This window comes from Pan troglodytes, chromosome 3, assembly GCF_028858775.2.
Source record: "Pan troglodytes isolate AG18354 chromosome 3, NHGRI_mPanTro3-v2.0_pri, whole genome shotgun sequence".
NCBI classification, from domain to species: Eukaryota; Metazoa; Chordata; class Mammalia; order Primates; family Hominidae; genus Pan; species Pan troglodytes.
The window spans coordinates 41932782-41955683 of record NC_072401.2 but is presented as its reverse complement, the minus strand read 5'-3'; the positions used below and the strand labels follow the sequence as shown (position 1 = coordinate 41955683).

Here is a 22902-nt window from a genome sequence, read left to right as displayed (position 1 = left end):
CAGTGGCTGGCTGCTGTCCTCTGATCTTTCTGCCTTTGACAGCCTCTCAGAATCTCTTGGAGCGCTTTCCATTTCTTCTTTGCCATCCTGTGGCAGCTGTCTGGATGTAACTAAAGCCAGAGAGGACAGTTTCACTCCTAGGAAAGAATTCACACCAGAGGCTCTGACCCCACCTGTCCTCCTTCACCTCCCGGGAAGGCAGGAAACACTGCTCCTCACCTTCCTCTGTCCCCCTCGGGCACTCGCCCAAACTGCAGACCCACTCTTCCTGAGACTCCGGCACAGGAGCCAGCCACGAGGCCCTTCTGCAATAGTCACCTCGGCCAGAATTCATTGTTCTGCAGACGATCAAGTAGCATTGGTGGCAAGAGAGGAGAGGAACATGGGTTATGAAAGAAGACAGTGAAAGTCCTTGGGACTGAAAGATTAAGAGAAGAACGTGGCTGCTCTCATTCCAAAGGCTGGTTAGTAAGGATGATATAATCAGATTGAGATAATGGAATGTGAACTCTGGCTAGGGCCTATGAAGGTCAAACAAGGCTGTGTGACTCTGTCACCACAAGACTGAATGATGGGCCTCTCAGGATTCAAGGCCTCGAGGACGTATTTCTTATTAATTTCCTAACCCCTCCTCCCCACCCCAGATCCCCACCATCCTCTGAAACCTCAACTCTTTATTTCTGGTGTTTATAGCCTTCTCTCTTCTATGGTGTCACCCCGAGTCTGGAAACAAAGAAACCCTTCTATAGGTCATAGGCCATCCATCATTTCCTTTGGATTTCAAGGGCAAGGTATAAAGAAGAATGCTATGAACACTTCTTCCTGCTACGGACAGCCTCACTTTGCTCCTGCTGTACAGAGGGAATGGAGGTTCCCAGGGCAATCCGGTTTTACACATGTCCTATATGTGTTTCCTGGAAGAGAGACCAGCCCACAGAACCAAATCCCCAAAAGAGGGCTTGGGAACTCAAAACTGGGTGGCCTCCAGGGAGGATGAGAACTGAGACAGGCCTATAAAGGTGTTCTTCCCTCACACATTTGGATAGCGATTCATCCAAGGAAACTCTCGACTTACAGAAACCCCCAAAGAGGAGGTTTTTAAGACTCCTGATTTATTATATAATTTTAAAAAGTGGGGGAGGAAGGAGACCTTTACTTTTTTAATATGTCTACTTAGATGTATGTCCGAAACGTGAACTCATGATACTAATAACTTTTTCTTTCTCTCTCTAAGGGACAGGAAAGACAGAGGTTATACATAAGCCCAGGAAACCCTACTGATATCATTAAAACATTCCATTTAGCTCATTCGGTATTTTCAACTAATAAAATAGTACTGGATGCAGCCAAGGGAAAAAGGGTCATTTGCCAAGATTATTGGCATTCCCAGGCAGTGATTCTGGTGACAACAGAATCAAAATGGATGCCTGCCATTTAACTTCACATACATGTTCCCCGCAGGGGGACCCGCTAACATTACTTCTCTGCTATACATAGTCTGTTAAAACTATGTCATCTCTAGGGGCTTGTATAATGTGCTTCAGCAAACTCTATAAAAGCAGCAGTGACTCCCATGCAGATATCCTTGCACACGTATGGCAAAAAATACCTGCAGTCATTTTGTCGATTAAATATTTGGTGGCCCTTTAAGCTGGAAGTGGCCGCTGAGACAGGAGACACAGAGTCCGTTTGAATCTTGCTGCCATGACAGATGACTTCTTCTTCATCCTCTCTAGGCCCAGCCTTGCCAATGCTAAGCCGCTTCCATTTCTGCTGATCTATCTCCGTCACTGGCCCAAAGTGCACAAACTTTTGCCTGGGGCTGGAAGCTTTCTTAGAGGCCCTTGCTTTGCGGTTGGCAAAGTCATCACGAATGGCAGTTTCTGCTTTAATTTCTGGGGAAGGCTCAGAAGCACAGATGTGCTGAACATCTCCATCCCTAGTCAAAACCAGAAATAAGTTCTAAAAGTGTCTGAGTACAAATCAATAAGAGGTTTTTAAAAAAAAAACAACAAAAAAACTAGAAGTAGTTGGCCCTCCCTATCAGTGAGTTCGGCATCCCACTGACGGGATTCAACCGACCTCAATGGAAATTATTTGGGAGAAAAAAATTCCACAAAGTTTCAAAAAGCAAAACTTGAATTTGCCATGCACTAAGTACTACACTGAATCCACATGAATAAAGTGATGTGAAAGCACTGTATTAGGTATACATGTATAAGGTATGCTTATGTTAATGTAGCTATTATCGGTAATCTACAGATAATTTAAAGTATATGGGAGGATGTGCATAGGTTATATGCAAATACTATACCATTTCATATAAGGAACTTGAGCCTCTAAGAATTTTGGTATCCAAGGGGAATTCTGGAATCAAGCACAGATACTGAGGGAAGACTGTATATGAAAAATATTTTTAAGGCTAGAGCAAAATTGCTTTTTCATTAACACTCAAATGGAGAAATGATCATTGTCTTGCCTAGAAATGATCATTACCTTGTCTTTAAGCTTCTATAGCTTTCAAAACATCAATTCTAACATCTCTAACATCATAAACAAGGGCATAAGAAAATCTTAGGCACTGTGGAATAATTAAAATTATTTGAAAGTCAAGTTTAAATCATTTACAGTAAACAAGTCTATCAAAATAAATAAACATTCTTAGAAAGTTGGCTGGGTTAAAAAGAGAATGTTTTCTCTCCATGTGGTTTGTAACTTTTAGTATTAATAAATTCATCTCATGCTGCATATGCTGAGCTCCAGCAGCTCTGTGATGTGAGACGCACTTTTTCAAGCCATCAAAATAAAAAATGATACAAGGGGCCTGCACGGTGGCTCATGCCTGTAATCCCAGCACTTTGGGAGGCTGATATGAAAGGATCACTTGAGCCCCAGGAGCCCTAGGTGTTCGAGATCAGCCTGAGCAACATAGCAAGACCCCATCTCTATTTAAAAAAATTAATTAATTAATTAAAATTTTGGCCAGGTGCAGTGGCTCACATCTGTAATCCCAAGACTTTGGGAAGCTGAGGTGGGAGGATCCCTTGAGCCCAGGAGTTCAAGACCAGCATGGGCAGCATAGTGAGACCTTGTCTCTAGAAAAAATCAAAAGATTAACCAGGCATAGTGGCATGGGCCTGTAGTCCCAGCTATTCAAGAGGCTGAGGGAGAGGACTGCTTGAGCCCAGGAGTCGAGGGTACAGTGAGCTGTGATCAAGCCACTATATTCCAGCCTGGGCAACAGAGCAAGACCCTGACAAAAAAAAAAAAAGACATAAAGATAAGCATTTGATGCCTTCAAAATGAAATACCATGACTGCCAGGGGGAAACTGGGGGGAAACATGACACACCTCGCCTTTTCTGACACTTTGAGTCTCTCCCACGTCTCCAAGTCAGCTTCTGTTATGTTGGAGAGCGTAATGAAGCTCGGGGGCTCGCGGTGAGGGGCAAGGCTGCCCTGAATTCTCCGCTGGGCCAGGTCATCCTTGTGAAGATCTGGCACCTTCCTGAGTCCTCCTTCCACAGGTTCACTTTCCTGAGCCCTCATGTTACAGGTCACTATCAACTTCACCTCTTCTGTGTGGCCCTGGTTTCTGTCCATTTGATCCGGGCCCCCACACCAATGGAAAAATCAAGTTCAAGGAAGGGGAGCAGACAAAGAGAATGTCAAGCATGGAAACTCACAGGCTGAGGACAGAACAAAATGATGGAAACACTTTTCTCTTTCTCAAAAATGGAATCAACGGGAGCTGTGATGACTTTCATCTATACCACCCTTATTATAACTCTGAATGAGACAGAGGTTTTTTTCCCCTTCCAGATGACAGTCTCAACTACAGTTTAGGAAAAGAAGCCGTGCCTGCTGAAAGATTACTAATGGTAATGAGATTTTGGTTGGATGGTAATGATGCCCAATTCCCACACTATTCAAGTTACTGTAATGAATTCAGGTTTTCTGATGAATCCCTTAGCCCTCTTGGAATGTTTTTTACTGCATTAGTAAAATGTTCATAATGAGCTCTGCATGATCCAAATTCTAGGATTAGTTTGGAGATAGCTGGAACATTGTTCACATATTAAACATCTCAAACCTAAACCCACAGCTGCCAGAAAGTACATCTAAGTCAATTCTGAACAGAAAGTTTCAATGTTTAAACTCAACGTCTGCTTCATGGCATTAGTCAGGTTTGGCTAATGCAAACTTGAAAAGCAGAGGGTATTCCTCTTTACCTGGATTGACAGGGTCAATACCCACTTGTTTCTTGTGTTAATAACCGTTCACCTTTATTGATGCTAAAACTGATACTTTCCATTGTTCTCCTATGAAGTGAACCTTAGCTGGCTAATGTTGACAAAACTGCGATTTAAACCAAAGCTGTGGCATTTATATATATAAATATTCCATTAAAAGTCTATTTCTAACTAAATATGCTTCTTGAAATAGAAAAATCTCAAAAAATATATAAATAGAGCCTATTAATCTTCCCACAAAATATATCATTCAAGCTGGAAAATCAAGAGGTGGTCTTTTGTTACCTTGATGATTTGGCATGCTTGCACAGCCCACAAAAATAGAAAGGCTATAGAATTTTCTTAGTTTGAGGAAGGAGATCAAGGAAGGGCATGGCAAAGAGGCACTAGGGACCCTTCTTTTTTTTTTTTTTTTTTAATAAGTTCTTTGATGCTGTCTAGAGAGGTCAAGGGCTGCTTCAGACCCAGAACTGCATCCACAAACACAGAGCCAGGTGACAACAGACAAATATAGCTGGAAATATCAGGAATTAAAATTACATGGAGGAGAAAGGAAACAAGGGAGATACAAAGGCTAGTCCTTTTCCTGACTCAAATTGCTGATTGCCATCAATATGCCTTGATGTTAGTCAGTTATCCAAAAGTCTTTGTTTCACTTGCACAACTGATCCCTCCCACAAGGCCCTCCAAGAATGGTTTGTTACAAGGCCTGCCAACAGCAATGGCAAAGACCAAGGGCCTCCTGAAGCTATAATGTGTCCTGTAAAGAAATGATGCCAGATTTTCTCTTATCGAATCCCTGTTCTATATCCAGGAATCCCTCATGGGTTTTTGTATCTGGTACTTCCTAAGAAAAATCAAAAAGACCAACTACTCCCCTGAGCTCAACAACTCTGCCTAAAGAACCATTTTAATTGTCTAAAGCACAGCTGAGATAATTATATACTAAGTTCAACAGGCTTAAAAACCTCTAAAGTGATGGGCAAAAAGATGACAATTCAATAATGTAGATGCTAACTCTAGCTGATTTTGATATAAGGAAAAATACAAGAATGATTAACTCTGCAGGATGAAATTCAGCAAGTAGGTTCCCTAAATGAAATCATATCTCCCTCTCAGGACAAAAATCACTGGTCAAATTCCATCTCACTATAATTTTCCTGTCCCCAATTCACTCCAACATGTATTAAGAGGACGGGGAAAATGTTGGCAAAAGGAAACTGGCTTGAAAACAATTTCTATGACAGAACATATAGAAGTATAAGTTTGAGAAGTGTTTTTGATGGGAAATATCCATTATTATTTGTCTAGGTGATGTTGCTGGTGTGACAGAAGAAAGAACAAGTCTCATTTTTTTTTCTTCCAACATCTAAATGTAGCTAATAAGAGAGAAGTGCTTTTAGCGTTTTTCTGCTTCGTTTGAATGGACTAGAGCAGCTGTGAGAGGTGGCTGTTCTCTGATAGGCAATAGTACATGTCTATTTTTGCTAATAATGCCAACTGATGACACCAGCACCCATATGTGGTGATGAGCCCTGATTCAGCACATCTACACACTGGAATTCAATGTTTCTTTGGCAAATTCAGCCCTATTTTGGACATGGACACTCTACTGTCTGCCATCTGCATTTAGGGGAGATTGAATATCTAAAGTTCCGCTTCAAAATAAACCCCCATTACAAAGTACATATAATTGAGGGGCTGGAAAGAGGAACTGGAGGGGGTACAATACAAATTGACTTCACTTAATTATGTCCTCTCTCCCTGTGTCTCTTTCATAGACACACACACACACACACACACACACACACCATGCACACCTTTTATATTCTAGACTTCTTTTTTTTGAGATTCCCTTTGAGAGCTGTTTGCTGCCATCTGATTTCTCTGCCCCTTTCTTTGGATAAGGGCCATAGAGGAGTTGATTTAATGGCACCATTGGCTTGGTTTGGTTCATCCTTGCTCTCCTTGCAGCAAAGTCATCCTTCTCAAGATCAGGCAGTCGACACACAACTTCACCTTCTGCCTCTGAATCGTTGCCATGTTGGTGGGTCAGGAAAGAGTTTTCTTTGCGAAGGACAATATCACGAATAGCTTCTTTCTCTTCACTTAATTGTTTTTGACTGATAGGGGAAAATTAAATGGGACTCCACATGTGATCAGACAAAAAAAATTAAATCTCCATCTCTAGACAGACAACTGTGTTGTTAGTGAAAAGTCTTCTCGATATTGTTAGTTCAAATGACATCTGTTCATTATTTCAGTCTAGAATTGCAGCATAGTTAGGGTGGGTTTTAAAACCTTGAATTTAGCCAGACACTAGCAATACTAAAAATTCATTTAATTTTCAGGGCTTCCATCAGCAACAGAAAAGCAGGATCCTAAATGGCTCTGAAAGTGACAGTGCAGATTCTTTGCATGAAATTGGGGAAAAATGGGAAGCTTTTTGTTACTGTTCCTTTTTCTTTAGCACATGAGTACCCAGTAGACACTTAATTTGTTTTTGACTGACAGGGCAAAAAATTGAGCCACCAAGAAACTGATCTGGGGGAAAACAAATGAATGCAGCTGTGTGACACCACACCTAGAATGTGTAACAGATTACAAAATGTAAGGAAGTCTTTCTTCAGAGCTGAGCTAACCTGAAACATCTGGGATAGTTTACGACCACTCATAGGATGGTCTTAAACTATTCCATTCCCATGGTCCTCCACTTCCAGGAAGCTTATCTTTCCCTGCACCTTTCCATCAGCAACTCTTTCTTCCCTCTTCTATCCTCCTGTCTCTCCACCTCTCTTCTTTTTCTTTTTTTTAAGAGACAGGGTCTTGTTTTGTCACCCAGGCTGGAATGCAGTGGTGCAATCATAGCTCTCATACCCTAATTTGGGAGCAGATCTTCTGCTTGAACCCCTGAAGTCCAAGAGCAACATTCTTTCCACTTTGGGACAAACCAAACAGTCCTGGGCTCCAACCTCCCCCAACTTGGGCAGAATTTTTTGGAATAAAATATTCGTGTTTATGCAAATGACCCTGCCAGTTTGTGATGCCAATTTGAGCAGGGAGAATCTGGTCCCTTGTGCATCTTGTGAACCCAGCCAGGCTGCAAATTCCGTTGGGTGTTTATTTTTAGGCTAAATGCCCAGTGTGGCAAGACTCATTTCAAGTGATCTCAATTTAGATATGCAGACTTAAAAAAATATATAAAAAAGAGGGTGAAGAAAGTTTCCGTATCATTGGCTATTTGAAGACACTCCCCACCCACTTGAAAAGTTGTCACAATGACTGATTTTCCACTAATTGCTTGAGTCTTTTAAATTCAGAGCTTCAAGGCAGATTCACGGCGAGCAAAAAATAATGATACAAGTTTTGAGCTGGCCCTGTTGGCCTTGAAATAATAAATAATATGTATAAGGTAGATATGTAGGATTGTATTCACAGGTGTCTAGGTATCAAAATACTTAAATGACTTTTATGATGTGCTTTTTTTTTCTTTGAAGGACCTTAAGGACAGTCTTTTGTGAAACTTGGGTCTGTTTTACTTTATTTTTCAATAACTACAACTCTTAGTAGCTAGTACATTTAGTACATTCCAGACACACTAACTTTCATGACAACCCTGCAAAATAGGAATTATGACGCCCACTTTGCAGAAGAGAATATTAAGGTCTCTAGCTCAAGCCATCTGAACTCAGGTAAATTAATTAAAGTATACTCAAGGGGCAGGCCAGGCTGTCTGGCTTTATATTCATGAGGAGGTTTGGCACTTTTATTTTGTCCAAGTCACTCATAGATGAGTAGCTTTGGGAAGAAGGAGTTGCTTTGGGGGCACAGCTCACTGTTTCATGTGGAAGGAATACAGTGTGGCAATGTGAAACGAGAAATGCCAAGCCCTGCCTCCAACTCGGGATCCTGCACAGCCTCACCTAAAGAAAGGCAGGCTAGCTTTCTTGGTAGGAGGGATTACGGACTCAAAGCAGGTGAGGGGGAAGAAAAGCTCTTGTCTCAACATTTCTGAGGCTTATATATTTCAAAGTGAATGAGATAATGATTTAAGCTAAGGAAGAGCTGGTGTTTTCTTTCACCCGGTTTTACGTGGCAATGCATAAGCAACCAGCTCAGATTGGTAGCTAGTGTGTTCCAATGAAGGAAACTCTGCTCTCCAGAAAAGCCTGTTAGTCCCCCTGGGAATGTCCTGGGTGACACTGGAAACTTCCCTGTTCACCCCATCTCCAATCAGGGCAGCTATTTGGTCAGTGCACAAGTAATTGTGGTTTTTGCCTTTAAAAATGGCAAAACCGCAATTACTTGTGCACCGCCCTAATACATCCAGAGTCACAAAGGTTCGTGCAAGTTATGTGCCTGACTGGTCCCCGATACCCGAGGATCTGTTCAGCAGCCATGGTGAACCGGCGTTTGGTAAGGAGGGCTGTAGAGGAATCCATGTCTGGCACTTAGCTGCATCTGCTCTTCCTCTAAAGATTTCTAAAATGTCTATTGTTCCTCGGAGGTTTTTTTACGCCCCCACACCCCCTGCCTTGTTTTCCCCTCTGTAATTAATTACTACGTGGTTGAGAAGATCCACAGACTAGCAGAAAGCAAGCACTGAGTGCTGAAACATATGAAAACAATTGGAAAAGAAGTACAATCACGTGAAACCTATAATTCAGTTCAAAAAAAAGTTTACTTCTCCAAAGGGAAACACCAAGTAAAAGAACTCAAATCTCCATGGCATTTTAATTCAGGGGAAGTGCATCTTGGTTCTTATTTTATCCTCTTAAAAACAGAAATCTTGGCTTCTTTGGCAGACTCTCATATTTGGGGGATAATTAAGTTAGCACAACCATAAAATAAAATAGAAGAAAAAGTAATTTATGTACTTTTTCCCTTCAGTGGAAACTCTAATAAATATTAAACTCCACACATTTATTAAGAAATCCTACTTTCTGTCTCTTGATGCTAAGATACCGCTAATATATTGTTTGACAGGAAGCTTGAAACTTCTAGGTTTTTGACCTCTTGTGAAATGAAATAACATGCACCTTTGCTCCCTTTTGTATATTGCCTTAAAGATAATGCGAGTCTCGCTCTGTTGCCCAGGCTGGAGTGCAGTGACACGATCTCGGCTCACTGCAACCTCCGCCTCCCGGGTTCAAGCAATTCTCTTGCCTCAGCCTCCCAAGTAGCTGGGATTACAGGCATATGCCACCACGCCTGGCTAATTTTTTTGGTACTTTTAGTGGAGACAGGGTTTCACTATGTTGGCCAGGCTGGTCTTGAACTCCTGACCTCAAGTGATCCGCCCGCCTCGGCCTCCCAAAGTGCTCGAATTACAGGTTTGGGCCACCGCACCCAGCCTAGCAAGGTGTTTAAGAATACTTGGGAAACAAGCAAACAAAAAACAGTCTACAAAATAAAGCTTTGTTGTTCATCTATATGCTCTTCCCCTCGGACATGGCTCTATTATCTCAATCATCTCTGCAAACATTTCCCAGCTGAGAAATGGGCCACAACAAGTGGTCCTCTTGTTGGGTGCAAAGACGTGCTGGTCAGAATTCATCTGGATGTCAAAGACAGAACACTGAGGTTAAAATGCCTTGAGAGATATCAGCGTAGTTCAATGATTTAAATTCCTATTTTCCAGACACCAAGAGTCCTTTTCTTTTTCATGATACTTCATTCCAGTTAAGCTACTTTCTGCCACATTAAAAGCAGGATCCCAAATGTGGATAAACTTAGAATGACTCTCAACTCTTGTGGCATGCAAAAAAGTAAGTGACAAAGACGTAGACATGCCAGGCTGGTGGCATGCTATGTGTAAAACCTTTGTGAGAGCGCTGGCTGGCAGCTGAAAAATCTGCCTAACAAATGAATTCTGGGTGTTTGGAGCAGCTGTGTTGTGTTGCTATTGGGAACATTCTCTGAGAATATGCATAATTATCCAGAGCCCAATTTTAAATGCTAAGTCAGAAGACCTGAGGCATCATGACATTAACTGACCTGCAAACTTCTGCATACGAGAGCTAACTTGGATGAAATAGGTTAAAATTAAGCCAAATAACAGGAAACATGAATGGAAGTGAAATAAACAAAGATAATATATATTCATTAGAATTACATTTTTAAACTATGATTTGATGTTTGTACAGTGAATGGGAGTTGTCATAAAAGAGTTCAAAGTTTTTAATAAAATAAACGTCCCAGGTACTGAAGTGGCACAGTACGTGTATGGACTTCCCAGCCTTTACCCCACTTCTCTTCTCTACGTGACCATTATTCCTGAGTGTGCTGAATTAGCTTAATGCCGCTCCCCTTCATCCCCCTTTGCTGTTTTAGATACTCTAAGGATGATGGTATCCTTGGTAAACACTAGCTTAAAGACTTTACACGTGATATAAATGAAAGATGTGTGTCAAAGACAGGAAGATTAAAATTTCAGGTAAGTTCATATTCTTATCTGTATCACTTATTACCTACTACTATGTCCTTAAAGGCAGAAGCTGGAGAAGTCTGAAAAACGGTACCTAGTGAGGAGATATTATTCCCCTCACTATTATTATTTTTGTCTTCTCAGCATCTAGTCCAGTCTCTGGTACATGGTGTATGGGATGCTCAAGGGATGCAGAAAAAAATGTGTTTGATAAGGTCTCTGTATCAAAACTTTAAAAAATCTGGATTTTTAAAAAAATATTTTATTACATTACTCTTTATTTAATAAACTCAGAGAGCTGTTTGTAACATAAACACAATTTTATGTTAGAATATTCCAGAAGCACATACGTGTTCAGAATAGGCATGATTATCTGTAATATACCACAGACAAGGAGGAAGTATATACTTAGTTTTTTTTTTTAATACAAAGGTACTCTAGAATTAAATTTATGTAACTCAACACTGGATATTTAATTAAGACCTGGACCACATAAATAACCACATGTGGAGCTGTATAGAGAAATGGAAAATGTGTGGGAGGCAGATGTGGTGCTGTGGTCAGAGCATCTGAATCTGATCACCAGGTCGGTGGTGACCAGCTCTGCAAGTCACTGACTATCAACGATCCTCAGCTCCCACTTCTGGAAGATGGGTATATCAGCCACCTCTTAGACCAGCCTGGCCAACGTGGTAAAACCCCATCTCTACTAAAAATCCAAAAATTAGCCAGGCGTGGTGGTACACGCTTGTAATCCGAGCTACTTGGGAGGCTGAGGCAGGAGAATTGCTTGAACCTGGGAAGCAGAGGTTGCAGTGAGCCAAGATTGTACCACTGCACCCCAGCTTGGGTGATGGAGTGAGACTCTATCTCAAAAAAAAAAAAAAAAAATTAAATGGAACAGCAAGCGGCAAAGGAATTCCAACTGTCAAATTATTATGAATGTCAATTTGTAAAATACATTTTGGCTGCACTATTATTTGTTAGGATCATTGTGGTTATTTTATAAGAAAAATTAACCAGCTTCTCAAAACACTACAGAAGAGTGCAGAACTATAGTTTTCCTTGGCTCTGATTGCTGAAGGTCTCCATCTCACATGTAATATGAAGCTATCAGGACTGGATACTAGTACCTTTGTTACAATTAAAGAGAAGTAATTACTCCATTCTTTGTTTTTGAATCAACATGCTTTAGAAACTAAGGAGTCAAATAAACCCAATTCTACTTAGTACTCTCTTGGGACAAAGAAAGTAAGTGGATTTTGTAAGCCAGCCACTCTCTAAAGAGAGTGTTCCCCATTTCAAAGCAACAGACTATTTTTCCAGTGATGTGTAAAGTAAGATATGAGCCATTTAGGAGTAGCATGAAAATTAACAAGCCACAAACAATAGAAAAATACAATGTTATTGCTAGGTAAATCCTGCAGCCCACACGTGACTGACCACAAATACATGACAAAGACAAGGGCTGCACCCAGCAGTGAGGAGCTCACTCTTCACCTTCATTTAAAATACCCAGGAGGTACTTAGCAGAGACATGCCTTAAGGCAAAGACTATCATCTATGTGCTCAGAGCAGGGAACAGTGATGCAATAGGAAAAGCGGGAAGTGGAAAAATCAGATGAAAACTCCAACTCTCTAGACAGATTCCAAATCCCCAGGCATGCAGAAAGCCAGCCGGGCCAGCCCTCAGCCCAGAGCTGACCTGGCAAAGCGCTGTGCTGCTGGCATGACCTTGATTCCAGCTTGCTCTAGCCTTTTGCGCTTTTGGATCTCAGCAGCATCTTTTTCTTCAGACTTGGGAGCTGGTGCCACCACAGCCCCGTCTGAAGAAGGGTGCTCCTTACCACTGCCGTCAGGTAATTCACACCCACCATCGGAAGGCTTCCAACCAGGATTCATTTGGCCAACTGGGTTGTCTTCACCAGCAGACCCCACTTCACTCCCCTCTTCCTCTATCGTTTCAGGAAAGCTAGTGAGTTGGACAATATGGTTTACCAAACTAACAGACTGGGCTGGGGAGCAGACCCCATGTCATCTCCCCGCTATTCTGATATTACTTTTCACTTTAGAAAAGAAAGTCATAGCACACAATATAATCCTGATAATGTGAAAAAAATTCAACGCAGCCATTTAATTCATACAATGCATCATACCCGCAACATTGAGAGTTATCCCAGACTTGATAATGAAAGGCAAAAGCCTTTTCTGCTGGAAAGGTAAATTTCATTAGTTTGTTCAGCAAATTAAAAATTGTAATAACATCTTTATTCAATGGAAAATAATAGTACAGATGGACTATTAGACAAGTTTATTTTATTGTAAGATTCTTGAAGGCAGGGACTCTGCCTTATTTGTTATTGGGTCCCCAATGCCTAGCATATAGTAGATGCTCAATAAGTACTTGCTGAATAAATGAATAAATAAATACAAAAGCATAATCAGAGATTAAAACACTGTTTCTCTAAAGAGATGAGAAATCCATTTATTATGACTATTTCTATATGTGATTGTGAACCACATTCCATGCATCACATATTTGAGCTTATATCAAGTTAATTTAAGCCTAGAGTTTTAAAACATCTTTTTGCATAAAGATAGGAATCTTTCTACGCCTAATCTGACAGGATTGGGAGTCAAGCAGTCTCCGCAGAAGGACAAGGATGACAGATTTGCTCTCAATGTCCTATCAACAGAATTGGTTTCAGAAATCTGCTTATTTAGACAAGTAGTTGCTGAATACCTACTGTGTGCCAGGCACTGTTCTAGGCGCACTCACGAAGCTTCTATTTTCTCCTGACAAGCTCTCTCCAAAGATCTGTCCCACCCACCTCCATCTGTAATCTTCCATCAAAGTTCTGAATTGGTCATTTAACCTAATTCCTGTCCAGGAACTGCAGTTCCCAAACCACTCATGCCCAAGCCAGGAAGAGGGCAGCGGTGCTCAGGCCTTACCTGAAGGGCCTCTCCCCACCCAGCGGGGAGGTGGCGGTACTCCAGCTCTTGCGGTATTCCTCGCGCTCTGCTTTCTTCTTTCTCAGAGGCGCGGGGACGTAGGCCGTCTGATTGCTTTTGTTCGGGAGGTACTGGTTAAAAGGCACTGCTGATTTCGGCTCACCATGGGAAGTCCGCCGTGCAGACATGTCATCCTTCTTCACATCCGGCAGCTTCCGATGAGGCAAGTCGGATTCAGAGTCGCTTCCTCTCCCTAGGGAAGAGAGGATGGGTACTGAGAAAGTATGTTAGGCTAGCAGAAAGTTCCCAATGTTAAGCATGCATTAGGGATGTGGTTCAATCTGTGGGTTCTGAGGATTCCTTCTTAAATCATTCACTTAACAAATCTAAAGGACGCATGTAGATTACTCCACTCTGGGAAAAGAAGGAAAAAAATCAGGAAAAAAACCCGACAAGGGCAAAACTAAAAAATACAGACATAAGCCTAACTGTATCTGAGAATTACAATTAGCAAGACATCTGCAATAGGATTTTATGCCTCCTGAGATTCTGCTACTCTCAGAAGAAAACAGAAATTATCCAATGAAGTTTTCACTGAGCCCCTGCTGCATGTCTTACACTACACTAGATACTCCAGCAAATAAAAATTATGAAGCATTTTGTCTTTGAGGCATCTTTAACCAACCCATAACATACCTAGAGAATTGAAGTTATAATCAAGAAGCACAGATGTAGAAGAACAACAGAAACTCAGAAAAGTGATCAATTCGGATTATACCAAGGGTTTGTCTTCCAGGAAGGGGTTCAAGTTGTTCCTCTGCATGGGAGCTCTTCCGGGTTCCCACGGCTGGAGGCAATCTGTTCTTCCTGTGAACCCTATGCCCCCATGATCTTGTCTTTTCTTCTGGCACATTAGACTTTCTACCTTGTACTTTGAGAATAAGGGCTTTATAGTTTTTATAGTTATTATGTCATTGCCTTTGTACACAGTGGGCATCCTTAGATTATCTGATGAATAAAAGAGTTGGTTTGGCTTAGAGTGTTTTAGACAACACAAAGGAATTCAACGTTCCCAACATCAGCCATTTGTTGGACAAAAGCCCCAATAATTATATTGTATTCTTGTTTCCTGAGTCTCATCTTATTAGATTTCTAGGATCTATTAGTATGAAGCCATCATTCCAACAAACACTGCCATATAAGTAGCCGCCACTTCAATGCTGGTTGAAAACAATCAATGAGAGCATTACAAGATTATTCAACTATGGTGGTAACAAATAAAATATATACCTATTTACCCTTAAGAAAAGAGCCTTAAACTAAGAGCCAGGAGATGTGGCATCCTGGCAGAGAAGGTTGGTGTTAAGTCAGAGCCACTTCCTTTTGAGTTCTGCTGCTCATTAGCCATGAGACTTTACATATGTTACATCAGCACTTTAAGCCTCAGTTTCCCAATTTACAAAATGAGGATAATAATATCCCTACTTCATAGCTGTTGGAAGAACCAGATACATATAAAACTATTGGTACAGTGCTTGGGGCAGACTAAGTGCTTAATAAATGCTGGCTACTCTTTATGTCATAATAGTTCTGGATCTGTCAGAAATGAGCTGGGCTCCTAGGGTTGTCTCTAACACACTTGACTGTCCTTTTCTGTAAAATAGGAATAAAATGATTTGCCCTGGAGGTTAAATGATATAATGGCTTTTAAAAGACTGTAAACGTTAAAGGCATTGACCATAAACAAGTTGTTCATTGTTGCAGATGAAATATTCAGTTTATGAATTATTCATGCCACATGCTTTCAGTCCTCCTTCTGAGGTTTTGACCATTTCATTACTTATTAGTACAGTATTTGACTCACAATTTAGCTCCTTTCCACCTGGTCCTTAAACAAGTATATCTGTCTCAGTATCATAATGAAATGTTTAGAGCCCCCTGTGAATTGCTTTATAAACAAATACCAACACTACCCTACCTTGCTAAACTCTTAAATTTGTTTCCCCATTTGATACTATCCCATTTTATAAAGGTGGGTACAGAGGCTCAGAGACACTGTAGGAACCCCTGCTGCAGGGCTGGTTAGTGACAGTTCTGAAACTCTACTTTCTGTTCTCTTGACTCCCAAAGTTCTTTCCTCTGTTACACACCTGTCTTGGGAAAATGTCTCCTGATAAAAGTGTTCTGACTACGATAAGTGCTGCACTTTGTTGAACAAATAAAGCAAATGATTCTTCAATCAACTATGAAAGCTTAGTGATGGATTAGAGTTGTCTCAGGTCCCTCAATTCTAAAATCCTATAATCTATGAATCCTATTTGTGTATAGCATCTATACATACACATATATAGATATAGATATCTATTTATATTATCTATAATATACTGAGTGAAAGTCTCCAAATATGTTGTCTAACAACATAAGCAAATCACTTTTTCTCCCAATTATTCTTTGGTGAATGTCTTAGACACTTCAAGAAATATTAGCCTTGCAAATGCTCCAGGACAGAGTAGCTCAGTTGAAAGAAGTATAGGTTTATGGATTTAGAGATCAGGGTCTAAAATTTCAGCTCTACCATCTACTAGCTGTGTGACCCTGGGATACTTAAATCTTCTATACTTCAAGGTCCTCATGGGATACATGGAGGTGATAATACAGGTATCGCATGTTGTCGCAAGAATTAAATGAGATGACATAAAGCACCTAGGAGGTGGCCGGCCCAGTATACCCTTGGGAAATGTCAGAGTCTTCTTTTGAGGCTGACACCTCAAAAGTTTTGACTTCACTTCTCCCTGTGAACATGGAAATCTACTAAGGTGGCTTCTCCATTTATGTCCAGAGTTAGGAGAATGTAATCTAGCATGTTATGATGATGTTCTTTATTTTATTATTATTATTATTATTATTTTTGAGATGGAGTTTCGCTCTTGTTGTCCAGTCTGGAGTGCAATGGCGTGATCTCAGCTCACTGCAACCTCCACCTCCCAGGTTCAAGTGATTCTCCTGCCTCAGCCTCCTGAGTAGCTGGAATTACAGGCGCCCGCCACCATGCCCAGCTAATTTTTTGTATTTTTAGTAGAGATGGGGTTTCACCAAGTTGGCCAGGCTGGTCTTGAACTCCTGACCTCAGGTGATCCACTCACCTTGGCCTCCTGAAGTGCTGGGATTACTTTTTTTAATGTATCTTTGCCGTACACACTCCCAAACCTTCGCTTTTTAATCTTCCTCTAGCACTTTGATTTCTCTCATTACTTGTTTCCCTCCCTCAGCACATCTTTGATATAAAACATTAGACTGTTCATTTAACCTAATGCATATTTACAAAATATGTTCTTAATTTTGAAAACATCTGGGTAGAGGGTTCTGTTATTTCCTCTTCAATGAAGCCTATTAAGTGGACTCATAAGAGATGCTATTAATGCTGGGGGAGAAATTGGGCACCTGTCTAGCAAGACAGATTGGTTGAATCAACCCTGGGATCTACAGCATCCTACCAGGTAGCTCTGTGTCCAACCCACAGAATCATGATGCTTCTCATGAGTATGGCCTTTGATTATCTTTATTGAATGGATTAGTGGGAGTGGATAATAATAAAATGAAAGATGTCTATATTGGCCCAACATAGAGTTGAATAATTTCATGGTAAGATATTCCCCAATTGATTGTGAGTCCTAGGAAATAAATTCTCCAGACTTAAAACAAGTTTTTTCAAATTTGGAAGTGTTTATTAGGACTAGCAATCTTCTTAATCAGCACCATTTAAAAACCTACTATAAACGCTTATGAAACCCAACATCTATTTGGCTAAAATTATACTACATTTTAAATGGCAGATTAATAAATGTGTTGTTTTTCTTTAAGAATCTCATTAGGTCTTGATTAGTTTACAAGAACATAAGCCTTAAGGTATTGGGTTGATTGGTAAAATCTGTGTATAAGAAGCTCTTTCATGGATGGTGTTTGTGAAGCTCTAATTTCATGTTTTTTTGGATGGAGAAAACATTCATAAAAACACTCTAGCTTATCAATTTTAATTGCTGCAAATGAAATTGTACTTCATACATATTAGTATAATATTAGTAATCACCACCTCCAATCCCTTCAAGATGTGATTCGTTTAAACTCTGAACCCCCCAAAGCTGGTAATGATAAATAATGATAATCTACATTACCAGTTAAGAAAAACACAGGATGAAGAAAATGCAATAACTTAAAACAACTAATCAAAATAATATGTATGAAATCGTTTGGTTAAGACATGTTTTGGAAAAGTAAATCTACTCTTTGGTTATGTTAAAGCTCAGTTAGATAGTGAACTTGGTATTTAACTTCTAATAGTGTGGGGGGCACTTAAAATGACATATAACATTTTAGAAACGCTTTGCAAGAGGCTCACAATGCACCCTGGAATTCTTTAGGAGTCACATACTATGTGGCCCCAAGGTTAAACTATTTGCTGGAAAGTTTAAGTCCTAAACAAAAGCATTAGTTGCAGCCATTCCAGAATAAAACATCTATTAGGCAAAGAGAAAGAAGTGTGGGTAAATTAAGCTTAAGAGCATAGATTCTGCATTCACACTTCTTAAAGCTAGCATTGTTATGCTACTTTCTGACAGTGATTTTTTTGTAACTTGTAAATGTTGAGATGATTACTTAACTTTTCAAAGGCTCATTGGTGAAAGTAAGGATAAGCAGTGTGTCACAGCTCTGTGGGAGTGCTCAATGAGATACTGAGTGAGTATCTCTAAAATCTCAGCTGAGGACTAAATGAGATACTGTGTACCAAGGAATTAACTTAGATCCTGGACACATTAAATAGTCAAGTATTTTCGTAACAGAATTTTATAGCTGGAAGGGATCTTTTAGCTACAAAAGATAATTCTGATCTCAGAGTAGGCTTAAGATATATTAGCTAGATATAGCAGCATCAACCAAGCAATACATTGAAAAAAGAAACAATTTAAAAATTCCCTACCAGCCCTCATGTTTTTCTGCAAGTTTATATATGTAGAACATGTAGAACCAAACCATCTTTCCTTCTAAAAGTACAAAGGTACAAGATAAGTAAGACAAATGGCTTCTGAAAAATAGGCATTATGTGTATATCAAGTTACACGATTACACATTTTTGTAATGAAAAATGATCATTTCTTCCAAGTGATATAAAACCCATAGGGTTTAAATCAATCCCAGCTTCAGAACAAGCAGGCAGCCTGGGTTGTGCACTATACATTAACGGCCACCTGCATCGTGCTAGCTATACCAGTCAGGTATCATAAGCATCAAACAGATTGCCAAAAAACATGCCAATTAAAGTTGCACAATCCCAGGCTTCAGAACTTTGTAAGTGTGTGCAGTTCATTTCCAGTTTACTGGAAGTTGATCCATTTTCTCTTATATAGTGTGGTACTCACTCAAACATTTAGCTTCCTCATGCCCAGAGTATATAAACCTCCAGCACACTTTATGAGCTAATGGTCTGCACAGTGTCTTGATTCACTGAGTCCAAGGGAGGAATGATGTAACACATTTTCCAATAGAAGATATACTCACTGAGGCAGTGCTCAAATAAACTCCTGGCAAAGCCAACCAAAATTCTAAGGACCATGAAAAACAACATTCAAAGACTTCTTTTTTCTGCCAGTTTATAGAATTACTAAGTTCCAGCAAGGTGGATATGGAGCCTGCTTTCCCAGTGCCCATCCCTCTGCCAGGCGCAGTGCAGCCCCTGCAAATGTTTAATTCCAAGATGGATAGTTTATTAAGACTCCAACCTACCATCGCTGCTTCCCCTGAGGACTACATCTGGTGAAGGCGTCTGCCGAGAGCGAGAGCCAAAGGAATCCAGGCTGTCGAAGGAATCATCTCTGCCGTGGCGAGGAGGAGAGAGGGAGTCGCTGCGCTCGGAATCCCAGCAGTCGATGTAGCCACTGTCTCGGATACTGCGTTTAGGACTTTCAATGTCATCAGTCTCCTGTCAAAAAAGAAAATGAAAGGGTTACAGACATAATTCTAGCCTACACTATCAGGAAGATGGGTCTCCAGTGGTCTCCAAAAAAACCCCGCATATCACATCAGAATGGAAAGGTTGTGGAAACCAGTTACAGGATCAATCATCTTTGAAAAGTCACTGCTCTGTTCCTGGAGCCTCCTTTGCTGCAACTTTCCCAATCAGAAAATCATGCACAACTTTTTTTTTTAAAAATCCCCAAATAACTCATATTCCCTAGGTTTAAAAAAAAAAAAAAGAGAGTAGAGAAAGAATTAGAAGAAAGGATCACAAAGTTTGGATTCACAACAGTACAATGATAGTTCAAAACAAAAATGAAAAACCAAAACCTTAACCTTGACTTGTCTTTCGGAATCCATAACTGCATGTCTGTCCTGGGAATGAGCCCCTGGTTTAGCTGTGCAACTTTTGCTCCTGTTTATACTATCTGGCAAATACAGGCAACATTTGTCTTTGCTGCAGAATCAGTTCTGTAAAATCCTGGAGCAGCACGCGTTCATCTCCTGCTACCTTGAAGGGAAATTCCTGCTCTGAAAGGGAGCTGTCTTTCTGAGGCAAAAAGTTAAAAAAAAAAAAAAAAAAAAAAAAAAAAAAAAGGCAATGAAAAATATGCAAAACGCTTTTCCTGATGCCTCAGAAGAATCCAGGCATGCTCTCGCTCTCAGCCAGCTCTTGGCGCTGGGGGAGCTGAAAGCACTTGTGGCTGACCCACATGTTCAGAGCAGGGAGAACAATGGCTGTCTTTGACAGCCTGTGATTATAAATTCTTTCCAGCACAAGCAGCACATACTAAAACACTGAAACTCCAGCAGAAGAAAGGTCAGTCAAAGCCATCCTCACCCTCGTATTATAATAAAAGCCTTGTTCCCGCCAGTGTCTTAGCATTAATTACAATAGTCCAGGCTGACTAAAACAAAAATAACTCTGGTCACTCAAAGATAAACCTCAATTTAATATCATCCAGACTGTCGCTTAAAATTAGGACTGTGGATAACACTGGCAGAGAGGCATGTTCTCATCCGCAAAGACTGGAATGCCACACTGCAGATTCCCTGGGATGCTCGCAAAAGTCCCCTCTGCATTCCCAATAGAAAGGAAAAATAAATATTCTTCATGTTAGCAGTTTTGGAAACTGGTCTAAACTGTCTAGGATGCCCACGGGAGCCAATGCCTTTGCAGGAAGTGCCTTTGCTGGCTGCTTCTATCAATTATATCCTGAGCCTCTGACATACTCCGCAGCAGGAGGCCCTTTGGGGGGGACAGAGTGGCTGTAATTTACAAGACACACACAGCTTTGCATCAAGAGAAGGGAGTGGGCAAGAGGACAAGGGCAGGACTGAGAGGAGCACCCTGCAGCCTCCAGACAGAGGACTGATTAATGCCCTGAAGAATAGGTTGTCAAATGGCCTGGGTGAGTAGAGCCGGCAGGACCCTCCAGAGGAAGGCAGAAATTCCAGTTATGGAAATTAAGGTAGCTTACTCTTAGGTCAAAAGTTAACCAGGATTTGAACAAAAGCCAGGCCTGACTAGCTGAAAAAGGAAGAACTCATGACTCACTGAAAATTATAGACCCAAATTGGATATGGTTTCATATTTAATTTCTTTGGAAATGCAAGTAATTATCTTGGATTATTTACCTACTGAGAATAGGCCAAATGGCTAAAAAACAAAGGTCACTTTTATTGAACACTTATTATGTGTCTGCAGCTACACTTGATGCTTTTTGCATGTTATGTTATTTAATCCTCACAACCACTCATCCTAAAACATGGTTAGCATTATCCCTATTTTACAGAAGAGAAAAATAAGAATCAGAGAGGTTAAGTAACTTGACTGAGGTCACACAGTTAGTGGCAAAGCTGTGATTCTAACACAGGACTCTGTCTCCAAATCCCAAACGGTACAGCTGAAAATATTTGATCATCTTTGGTACAGTTACAGTTCCACCATCAGCATCTTCTCTACTACTAGACACTTACTGCCTCCTTATTCTGTAGATGATGCTAACCTGGATTATGACCCTCAGCTAAATGCTATTATGACTAGATCACAAAACTATAAATATAGTTATGTGTTGCTGAATGACAGGGATATGTCATTAGGTGATTTCATTGTTGTGCAAACATCACAGTGTGTACTCACACAAACCTAGATGGCCAATCCTACTACACACCTAGACTATATGTACAGCTCATTGTTCCTATGCTGCAAAGCTGTACAGCATGTGACTGTACTGAATACTGTAGGTAACTGCAACACAATGGTATTTGTGCATCTACACATACCTAAACATAGAAAACATACTGTAAAATGTGCTACAGATTGAGTCTCCGTTATCCAAATGCTTGGGACCAAAAGCTTTCAGGATTTGACTTTTTTGGATTTGGAAATATCTGCATTACACTTACCAGTTCAGCATCATCCCAAATCCGAAAATCCAAAATCCAAAATGTTCCAGTGAGCACTTCCTTTCAGAGTCACGTCTTTGCTCAAAAGTTTTGGATTTTGGAGCATTTCGGATTTCAGATTTTCAGATTAGGGATATTCAACTTGAATTTTAATTTTCTAGGACCATTGTGTATATGCTGTCCACTGTTGACTGAAATGTTATATGAAGCATGATTAGTGCAAGAGAGAAGGAGTTTAGGGTAATGGTTAAGAGAATGGTCTCCGAATACCGACTGGCTGGGTTTAACTATTGGCTCCACCCCTTGCCAGCTGTGACCTCAGGCAAGTTATTTCATTTCTCCAGACCTCAGTTTTCTCATCTGTAAAATGGGACTAATAATAACGCCTGTCTCACAGAGTTGCTGGGAGGGTTAAATGTGTTCATATATGGAAAGTATTCAGAAAAATGCCTATTACAGAACAAGTACTCTAAAAGTGTCAGCTATAGTTATAATTACTACAATTTATTCTCTCAAATGGGGAAATTTCAATATATACAAATCATAAAACATTTATAAATGTAGCTAAGGACACAACTTTCTACACATCCTGACACTCCTCTATCTCTCTCTTCATTTATATCCCATGTCTAGATGTCTTGAGCCTAATTTACCATCAGGGAAGGCAGACACTCAGGGAGGCGGACCGCTGGTCACATCTGGAAATGACACAGCTACAAGTTCCTTGGTGCAGCCATTACACAACTGGACTTTCAAGAAAATAATATCAGAAAGGCTCCCCACAGGCCCAAATGTCTTCCCCACCCTCACCCTACAAACCATAGGAGAAGAAAGGAGAAAGTCAACATGC

At 40.5% G+C, this 22902-nt stretch overlaps 1 protein-coding gene across 36 annotated transcripts in view; it reads right to left on the bottom strand.

The window, feature by feature from the left end:
* The window catches only part of LIMCH1 (LIM and calponin homology domains 1), a 340384-nt gene that overhangs the window by 66959 nt on the left and 250523 nt on the right, over positions 1-22902 (bottom strand). For 14 of the 36 annotated variants that reach the window (XM_009447566.5, XM_016951474.4, XM_054682851.2 and 11 more), the window contains 8 exons: positions 19413-19608; positions 13635-13887; positions 12385-12651; positions 6073-6375; positions 3352-3594; positions 1610-1939; positions 220-338; positions 2-110 (listed from right to left, as the gene is read on the bottom strand). In XM_009447566.5, the coding sequence (XP_009445841.1) occupies positions 2-110; positions 220-338; positions 1610-1939; positions 3352-3594; positions 6073-6375; positions 12385-12651; positions 13635-13887; positions 19413-19608 (1820 nt within the window). Of the gene's footprint in view, position 1; positions 111-219; positions 339-1609; positions 1940-3351; positions 3595-6072; positions 6376-12384; positions 12652-13634; positions 13888-19412; positions 19609-19979; positions 20199-22902 lie in introns of those variants that run through there. The other 22 variants (XM_063808788.1, XM_009447582.5, XM_024356080.3 and 19 more) reach the window with 7 other exon arrangements.